Source organism: Camelina sativa, chromosome 14 (assembly GCF_000633955.1).
Source record: "Camelina sativa cultivar DH55 chromosome 14, Cs, whole genome shotgun sequence".
Taxonomy (NCBI): domain Eukaryota; kingdom Viridiplantae; phylum Streptophyta; class Magnoliopsida; order Brassicales; family Brassicaceae; genus Camelina; species Camelina sativa.
Window position 1 is genome coordinate 13,938,604 of NC_025698.1, and position 9,888 is coordinate 13,948,491.

The 9,888-nt window shown below is 33.2% G+C and overlaps 3 protein-coding genes across 3 annotated transcripts; 2 read left to right on the forward strand and 1 right to left on the reverse strand.

Annotated features, from left to right (window-relative positions):
* LOC104741404 (nuclear transport factor 2) lies at window positions 2,192–3,461 on the forward strand. Its single transcript, XM_010462263.2, has 2 exons — window positions 2,192–2,590; window positions 3,113–3,461. The coding sequence occupies exons 1-2, from the start codon at window positions 2,285–2,287 to the stop codon at window positions 3,185–3,187; spliced, it is 381 nt and encodes a 126-aa protein (XP_010460565.1). The 5' UTR covers window positions 2,192–2,284; the 3' UTR covers window positions 3,188–3,461.
* LOC104741406 (sphingosine-1-phosphate lyase) lies at window positions 4,237–9,236 on the forward strand. The gene is made up of 15 exons (XM_010462266.2): window positions 4,237–4,587; window positions 4,690–4,735; window positions 5,228–5,379; window positions 5,480–5,539; window positions 5,698–5,922; window positions 6,011–6,152; window positions 6,363–6,413; window positions 6,513–6,604; window positions 6,872–6,998; window positions 8,130–8,145; window positions 8,228–8,335; window positions 8,431–8,485; window positions 8,567–8,713; window positions 8,816–8,894; window positions 8,977–9,236. The coding sequence occupies exons 1-15, from the start codon at window positions 4,376–4,378 to the stop codon at window positions 9,097–9,099; spliced, it is 1,635 nt and encodes a 544-aa protein (XP_010460568.1). The 5' UTR covers window positions 4,237–4,375; the 3' UTR covers window positions 9,100–9,236.
* LOC104741405 lies at window positions 9,134–9,882 on the reverse strand. Its single transcript, XM_010462264.2, has 2 exons — window positions 9,586–9,882; window positions 9,134–9,503 (listed from the first exon to the last, which is right to left on the reverse strand). Exons 1-2 carry the CDS (start codon window positions 9,880–9,882, stop codon window positions 9,294–9,296), a joined length of 507 nt encoding a protein of 168 aa, XP_010460566.1. The 3' UTR covers window positions 9,134–9,293.

Below are 9,888 nucleotides of genomic sequence, written 5' to 3' on the forward strand. Positions count from 1 at the left end.
TTTTTTTTTTTTTTTTTATTCAAAACAAAATTATACATATATATTTGCTTTTTATATGCCAACAAACCTTTATAATCTTATTACTATATTTATATCGTAATTTTTATATAACATATAATTTATGTGATTGTTTTTAAAAGTTTTTTTTTGATAAAAGATTATGCAATTAAATCATATGCTAAATATGATGGCTTGGAAAAATACACTTATTTTGTAAGTTTTATATTGTTAATGATTCTAGATAAGTACCCGTGCAATAACACCGGTTAAATTTTATTTTATACAAAATTTTGTATATTTTATATTTTAAAATAAAAATTTAATATGTTGTATTAGTTTATGTATATGAAGATATTTCAATAATGTATATTTTACATGATGACTTAAATGTCATTATAAGACATAATTTTGTAAATTTGGTTTTAAAAAAGCTATTTATTATATTATGAATAATTTAATATATTGTTATACTTTTAGTTTTAATATACTTGGTTTCTTGAAATTCTTTCATATTATAATGACATATTATTGATATTACTATAACAAATAAATTTATAGTATTTATAGTTTCTAACTTCTATATCAAGTTTCAATATTTTAAAAATATTTCAAAATAAATTATTCAAAGTTTCTTATATTATATAAAATTTCAACAAAAATATGAAATTAAATTTATATATTCAAAATTTTGACTCGTTACTCAGTAAAATTTTTAATTCAATAGATATTATTTTTAAATAATAATATTACTAAACCTTGAATATTTTATTGATTGAAAATTTTATGTTTGTTATTAAAAATTCAACTTATGGTATATCTGGAAATAAAACTATTTTTAATTATAATAAATAATATGATAATTTATTTGTTTCACAAAATAGACTCATATATAAAAATGAGAGGTGAAGTATAATGATAATTAACAAATTAATATGTTAAGTTAGATATCAAAAGATTTGATTTGATAAATAATTTAATAAAGAAAATTAATATGGTAAGTTAGATGATATCAAATGATTCTTTAGAATATTCTCTTTAAGATTTTTGGAAACAACGCGCTATAATAATAAAATCTTCCGAAAATAAATTAAAATTGAACTCACTATTTAACTTGTAACCAATTAATCTATAACCTATTTATAACCAATTTATTAAAATTATATAGTCTACAAAACAGTGTTGTGTACTTCCATTTTATTACAAAGGGGATACAACAAAAAAAAATTAAAACCAAATTTTTATTTTCTTTTGAACAAAAAAATTAAGTTAAGTATTATTTTTTGGCGAGATAGTATTGATTAAACTTTGAAGTATACATTGTAAAACACAATTTAAGCCAATATAAAATAAATATATTTCTAGAGTTTAAAACTCAAATGAAGGAAATTAAACTGGTAACCAAAAGGACATCAAAACGACCAACTCATAAGAAGCAAGATGAACTCTTCCATGAACCGGGATACATGAGATATACTAAGTATTCCTACCTGAAGTTAAGTTAAATAATAAGCCATTAATTTTTTTCTTCTAAATTTATAATAAATGTGAGATTACTTTATGGACTATTTTTTTTTGGTATAAACGATTATAAATTCAAACAATAAATTCATTATAATATTGGTATGTTTTTAAATTTACGTGTGAATATATTTATATCCATTATCAAGGTAATATTTTAATTTTTCAATAGATTAATCGTTGTTTACATATATATTTCAATCTCACATAGTTAAAAATGAAAAATTTAAATTTAATGTGATTTATTGATAAATAATTTGTATTCAATATATAAGCTGTAAAACATACAACTATTTATATAATATACAAGAAAAATTTATTGGTAACCTTTTTTGGTTATATCTAAGATGTACATATCTAAAATCACATCAAATTTAAATATCTAAACTTATAAAATAAAAATAAATTGTTTTTTATAAATCTTAGCTGTATTAGAATAATTATTTTTAAAAATAAGACAAATCTTAGGTACTCTAGTTCATACATTGTACATAAATAATCTTAGCTACTCTAGGCATTCTGTTGGAAAAAAGTATATAAATGATTATAAAAAAAGAGTAAAAAAATAACAAAATGACAAGGAAAAAAAAAACAGAAAAAAGGAAAAAATAAAAGCAGCGTCGTAGCGACGCAAAGATTTTTCACATGAGATTCATTTGATTATATAATAAGATCCGTCGTCTCCATTCTTCCAAGAGAGAATAAATAAAAAGATAAGAAAAACCAAAAACCCATTTTTGCGACTCACAAATCAAATCTAACAATAATGTCTCAGATGGATCCCGATGCAGTGTCCAAGGCCTTCGTCGAGCATTACTACTCCACCTTCGATACTAACCGCGTCGGTCTCGCTGGTCTTTACCAGGAAGCTTCTATGCTCACCTTCGAAGGTCAAAAGATCCAAGGAGTTCAGAGCATCGTCGCTAAGCTCACCTCTCTCCCTTTTAACCAGTGCAAGCACCACATCTCCACCGTTGATTGCCAGCCTTCTGGTCCTGCCTCCGGTATGCTCGTTTTCGTCTCCGGTAACCTCCAGCTCGCCGGCGAGGAGCACACCCTCAAGTTCAGCCAGGTATCTCTCTCTCTCTCTCTCTCTCTTTCTCCTCGATTGATCTATATCTGATTAGATCGTTAGGGTTTAGAAATTGGCTGATAGATCTGTAAATCTGACTATTCCCAAGTTTGAATTTCTCCTGTGACTAGACAGATCCTTCCAATGATGTGTTGCTCCTTGTCATGTGATTCGTTTTGAGCTCCTATTTAGTCTGGCAAATTTAGCTGAGCTCTGAGTTTTGTGGATTAGATTGTAGAGAGATGGCTCCCTCCCTAAGCCAAAATTGATGAGTTTCTTATGACTTTGTAACATTGTTTTATCCAATCTTGTGTATTTCCTGGTTTGTGTTCGTGTGGTGGGAGTATATAAACCTACTTGGCATGTTCCCTGTTTCAGTCATTTGTTAAGTTTCTTGAGCTCCTCTAGTGTTTCTTTATGTAGCAAGCTTGGCTTATATGTATTGTCTGGTTTGGTATTCTTTGGTCTTGATCTAACAACAACACATGTATGAACTGTTTTTTTCATTGTGTGTGCTTTCAGATGTTTCATTTGATGCCGACGCCACAAGGAAGCTTTTACGTGTTCAACGATATATTCAGGTTGAACTACGCCTGAACCATCAAGTCAGATTGTTTTTAGCATACATGATTGTTGTTGCCTTCCTATATACTATATGAGCAATCCTTCTATCATTTCCTGTCTTGTCCTTTTTTGTTTTTATTCCTAGATGATTTACCTTGAGAAGAGAGAAAAAAAACTCTCTCTCTCTCTCTCTCTTGTATTTGGTTTGGATGGTTTGTTCACTTGTGTCATTACAATCTAATGACTTTGATTAAGACACAATTCGTATGGTTTCCAATGTCATTTTGGCTCTTTTTCTTTGTGGGAATATGCTTTTTATCCGAATATATTTAGTCCAAGCTTGGCTTTTGAAAGAGATTTGTCTTCTTTCATGTGTCCTAAAGTCAACTCTATTCATCGCTACAAGACTTGCTAGGAGCTTCAATGAACCCTCTCTGTAAAAAATTCCACAAGTTCCATCAAATTTGATTAAAGTGTGGGTTTGGTTATATTTTGTGTATTGTCGGAGTTGTTTTTGGGGTTGCAGTTGGAGATTGCTTCAAGTTTCCACAATACCTTTACCTGATAAGCTTTGGCAAGTCCGAGTCAGACAAGTCTACTAATTAAGCCACAAAATCCAGCAGCTTCACATACCCAATACGAAAGATCAAATTTTTTTCCGGAAGAAAAGTCTCAGCTTCACTGATTTGACCGTTGATTCAATTCCTCTATGCTCAGGCAGTTAACAATATTCAGAAGGTTAATACAATCTTAAGCTTCTAGTAGGTAACCTGGATTGTTGAAGCACCCAATTAATCTTGGAAGTGAACAAGGCACCCAATTAATATGGAGTCTGCTCTGATTTTAGTGTTTGTGTTCGTTCTTTTTCTAATTATAAAATGATAAACCAAACTAGTTATATATATATATACATAAAAGTTTGAGTTTGGTTCCAGTTAGATGCCGTGTAGCTTTCACCACCCCATCAGATCAGAGAGTCTCTGAAAGTAACTCGCTTTAAAAAATTGACTTCACACGCAACTAAAAAAACACAAAGCGCCAAAAAAATGAAGGAAAAAAAAAAGAGACCTTTTGTCGCAATCTCATACACTATTCACGAGATGACCTCGTTTTATGATGATCATCCTATCTATCCTTTTTCTATATTCCTTATTCTATGTCCCAAACGATTCACTTTTTTTTTTCTCACCATCTCAATCTCCCTGAAGAAAGGAAAAAAAAATGGATTTTTTTTCATATTCTTCGATGAAATCAATGGTGATGCAAGCTCGAGGCTCGTTAAACTCGCGTTTGTCTGAGTTTGAGCCTCTGTTTCTGCTCTTGGCTCCCCTTCTCACTCTTTTCCTCGCTCAGATCATCGGATCTGTCTTGGGCGTTGTGAACGACAAAGGATTGAAAGCGTGTCTTGTCGGGTTTATCATGGGATTCCTCAAGTGAGAATCTTTTTTAATCCCATATCTTATTTTCTTCGGTTCCAATCTTTTTTTTTTTGATGGGTGAGAGAGACTAATGGTTTTTGTGGAATAATGAAACAGAATGATCCCTGGAGTTCAGAATTACATAGATGCTGAGAAACAAAAGGTGGGTGTTTGTGTTTGAATCTTTAGATTGTTCCTGTAATGGCCATTTTTTTTTTTTGTTTGTTGTATCTTCTTCTTGTGGGTATTTTAAGTGGAAACATTTCAAAAAATAGAAATGCTTAACAAGCCTTATTAAATGCTCTTCTCTTCCATTTGTCTTTTTTTTCTTTTCTTTTTTAATGTTCTAGATGGATGGCTGCATCACTAGTTAAGGATTTATAATTTATCTGGCATGAAATGGTCCCATGGCTATTTGAAACATGATTTTGATGGTCATTGAATAGTATAGAGTTATGAGCCTCTCATTGTGATCTTAAGTTTTCACTAATATATAAAATTTTACTTGGGATTTGAGACCAGAACCATACTAGCTTCTTTTTTAAGAGCATATGTTTCTTGGTTAGAGAGACTTTCAATGTTTGTTACATCCCACTGTGTCTTTTTTATTTATATCTGTGTAACGAGTTGATGTTTGTGTTTTTCTAATTCATAGGTTGTTGATCAATTACAATCTGGTAGTAGCTCTAAGAAAAAGAATCGGGCTGAAACATTGCCAGTAAAAGGTCTAGGAGTTGAAGTTCTCGAGAAAATGGAGATTGAAAAGAGGAATGACGCTATTTGGCAAGGAAAATGCTCTGGCACTGTGTATGTCTCTGGTAGTTGATGCCTTTTAAAAAATTAGTTCTTCAAATTTCTTTGTGGTTACGGTGGAGATTAATTAAACTTCCACCACCTTTTCTAACAGATACATAGGTGGAGGCGAGTCTGAAGGACATTTTGCATTGATAAATCAAGCATGTTCAATGTATGTTATAGCAAGATTTTTGCTCTTATCTTCATGGAATATGACTTCTGCTTTTTGTGTTGTTATTCTTGGGTCTGAGAGTGGCGATTTCTTTATTTGTGTATAATATATCATTCAAGTTAACGATGTGTATGGTATGTTTGGATGGTGCTTTCCAGGTTTGCGCATACCAATCCGTTGCATATAGACGTGTTCCAGAGTGTGGTGCGGTTTGAGTCAGAAGTAGTCGCAATGACTGCTGCGTTACTCGGGAGTAAAGAAACGGTTTCAGGAGAACAAATATGTGGAAACATGACGTCTGGAGGAACAGAAAGTATAGTGTTGGCTGTGAAGTCATCTCGTGACTATATGAAGTACAAGAAGGGAATCACACGGCCAGAAATGTATGTTTCATTTCATCCCTCGCTTAACATTGATCAAATATGTACTTTAAACTTAATTGATGGAACAATATTTCATATGTAAGTGTAGGATTATACCTGAATCGGGTCATTCGGCTTATGATAAGGCGGCCCAGTACTTCAACATCAAGTTGTGGCGAGTTCCAGTAGACAAAGACTTCCGAGCTGATGTGAAGGCAATAAGGCGGCATATTAACAGAAACACCATCATGGTAATATTTTGAGTTGCCAGTTGCAATATGTTTTATAAATTTTACCTTTACAGGTTCCATGGTTTAATACTTATGGTCTCTACTACATATCCAGTCCTTGCCTTTTGCATTTTAATGGTTAAAAGATTTAACTTCAGAAGCATTATCACCTTTTATGTATGTTACTGTGATACAGCTTTAAAGTTAGGGCGTGTGCTTTGTTTTTTTCAGATTGTTGGATCAGCACCAGGATTTCCTCATGGCATCATCGATCCTATTGAGGTAAACTGGTTTTTCCTTCTCATGTAATTCTAAAGACATATGTGTTCTTCTACATGCAATGAATGTGTTGGAAACATTCCTTTTTTTCTTTCATTACAGGAGCTTGGTCAACTGGCTCTTAGCTATGGAATATGCTTTCATGTTGACCTTTGCCTTGGTGGTTTTGTGTTACCTTTCGCTCGCAAACTTGGGTATGTGTAACTGTCTTTTTTTCTAGCGGCTTATCAAAGGCCTGCCTTTTTTGCAAATCGGATCTACTTTATAGGTTTAGGACTTAAGAAGCTAAGTTCATAACTTAGAGAAATGATAATTGATAGTTAATGTATGGTATGTGTATGTCTGTTCTACTGCCACTTCTCGTAGTTTCCCCCAGAGCATTGGATCTCAGGTTTACATTAATTTCTTGGTACTATTTAGGTTAATTAGATCATAGAGACTGAATTTTCACCTTTTTCCAGGTACCAGATCCCAGCTTTTGATTTTTCTGTACAAGGAGTTACTTCAATTTCTGTGGACGTGCATAAATATGGTTTGGCTCCTAAAGGAACCAGTACAGTTCTCTACAGAAATCATGAGATCAGAAAGGTAAGTATTTGTTATTTTTCCACTCTTATCAATTTCTCCAGGCTCAGTACCAAGCACATACGATTGGTTTATATTCAGCTCCTGACTTCTGATTCTGCCATGCTTGTTGTGTCACTATTCATTACAAAAACATACCCACAATATTGCTTACTTTTGTTTCCTTGTTGCCTCTGATTGGTGACCACGTTTAAACGAGGCGGTTAGAAAATTTTGAGCGGTTGAAAAAAGAGCGGTTAAAAAGAGAGCGGTTAAAGATAGCGGATAGAAAAAATGGTATGGTTGAAGAGGGTGGTTGAGTATTTTGCTTGATTGGTAGCATTATAGCGGTTGAATAGTACATGTTATATTAAATTATAAAAAATTAAATTAATTTAATTCAATAATAAAATATGGAAGAACATATTATATTTTATAACATGAAAACTTAATAACCATTAAATTATAAAAATTGTATGCAATAATAAATATATTTTAAAATTCCTAATTTGAAATATTAATGGTTGTTGTGATGATTATCTAAAACATTTCAAACATATAATTGTAATTTAGTTCTACAATTAGGCTAATTATAAGTTCTTACAAGTGAATCTGTCATTAAATTAAAATTGTGTATATATTTTCAAAGCCTAAATTAGTAACAAAACATAAAAGTTTATCAGACTAATTGAAAATCCAATCAAATTTAACTTCTTCACATGTATTACTACAGACACATTAATATTTTCCACTTTTTTAAAAAATCATCATTATGAACAAATATTTAATGAAAACAAATTGTTTAATCTTCGCTTGCAACTGAAGTTGCCAAATACTCATATTTTTTGGTGGTTGGTTTTCATTTTTTCAACCGCTCAAAATCACTTACAACCACTCACTTTTTCCATCGACTCCAACCGCTCATCTCCAACCGACATGATGATTGGTAGCCATTTGAACATCTCATTTCCAAAAGAGGCGGTTGAGTGCTACCAATCAATTTTGTTTCCCTGAAATCATTCACACTGTCACATTCCTCTTATGAACTTTTGCATATTCTATTCAGTGCTATGCAAAGTATAGTTTTGTGTATTATCTTAACCTGACATGTGAATTTTTTTCCTGCAAATGTCTGCCCCTGCACCTACAAAACAGCACCAATTTGTTGCTGGTAAGTGTGTTTTGCTATTTCTATCTTTAAGAAAACAAGAAGACTTTGAATTCATGCAAATCTGAAACTGTGTTTTATGCAGTAACTGAATGGTCAGGAGGTCTATACGTGTCCCCAACTATAGCTGGGAGTAGGCCTGGTTCTTTGGTTGCTGGTGCTTGGGCTGCAATGATGTCTCTGGGCGAGGAAGGTTTCACAATAGATATCTCACTCTCTCAATCTTCTGGTCATTAAAGTTTTTCAAAGATTAAATGGTTGATTCTGTATGCTACTGTTGTTCAACAGGCTACCTACAAAACACAAGCAAGATAATGGAAGCATCAAAGAGACTAGAAGAAGGGTTCGGAAATTACTTTTTACATGTGCCCTTCTTCAATCGTTTCAATTCTTTATAGTTCTGACTAACTATCGTTATCTGCAGCGTAAGAGAAATCCATGAACTGTTCGTCATTGGAAAGCCAGATATGACAATTGTGGCGTTTGGTTCTAAAGAATTAGATATCTTTGAAGTGAACGACATCATGTCGTCAAAAGGTTGGCATTTGAATGCACTACAGAGACCCAACAGGTAAATCTTAAAAGACCAAAACATTGGTGTTTCTACTATCATAAGACCACATTCCTCTCTTCACTGTTTTGAAACTTTTTGTCCATGTGTCTTTTGGATCAGCATTCATATATGTATAACTCTTCAACACGTCCCTGTAGTCGATGACTTCCTCCAGGATCTGCGTGGAGCTGTAGAGACTGTGAGTCCATTGATGAAATTCTTTTGATTGCCTCTTTCTTTTTCCTCAATTGATCTCTCGTTGTTATTACCTTTTTTTTTAGGTGAAAGCAAATCCAGGACCGATCACTGGAGGCTTGGCTCCAATATATGGAGCTGCAGGGAAGATGCCGGACCGAGGCATGGTGAATGAGCTACTGGTTAGTTTCATGGACAGTCAATATTAAAACCTTTTTTTTTAAAGATCAAAGAATCATCAAGTGGGTAAACTGGTTTCACATTTCAGTTGCAAGAGCAAAGCATTTGTACATTCACAACCACATTGTTTCATTTTCGCCCTACTAATAAAATTCATCATAATCTCGATATTAAGCAACTAAAAGTGCGTGTTACGTTACACACTCGAATAAAACAAAGATGATCAATCAGATTTGTGATCAGAAGGTTTTGATCTAAGAACTTGAACCGGCTTGTCTTCTTGGCTTTTCGCCAACACTTGGTCTCTTTCTCTGAAGTAATGGTCGAAGGCACGAGGCAGAAACCTAGGGATCAAGAAACAGAGTAGATTCACTCCGAAGTAGCCCAAGTTCGCTATTGCTAAATACCGTCCAAACCAGAACCATGCAACAACCTGAAAAACGATTTCATATGATTTGGTATCAACTGACTCTAAAAAGACTTGCAATTGAGTAAAGACAGGTATTAGATAGTACATTGGGTGTAGCATTCATTGGTAACGACTTGTTGAGCCAGACATCTTTAGACCAACCAATGATGACAAAGATTCTCCAGACTGTGTAGAGCAGTGGGACGAGAGCTCTTACCGGTGGCGAAAACAGAGAAAGGCCACTTATTACATTTTCTGTTAGGATTTGACACGACAGTAGAAACAAGTGCGGTGTCGCTGATCTCACCGCATGATCATCTCCTCTTGCAAAACCACCTAATACGTAAGCTAAAGGCAAGAACAGACCAATCGTTGTCCCCGAAACCACGTACATCCTTTTCATTATCCA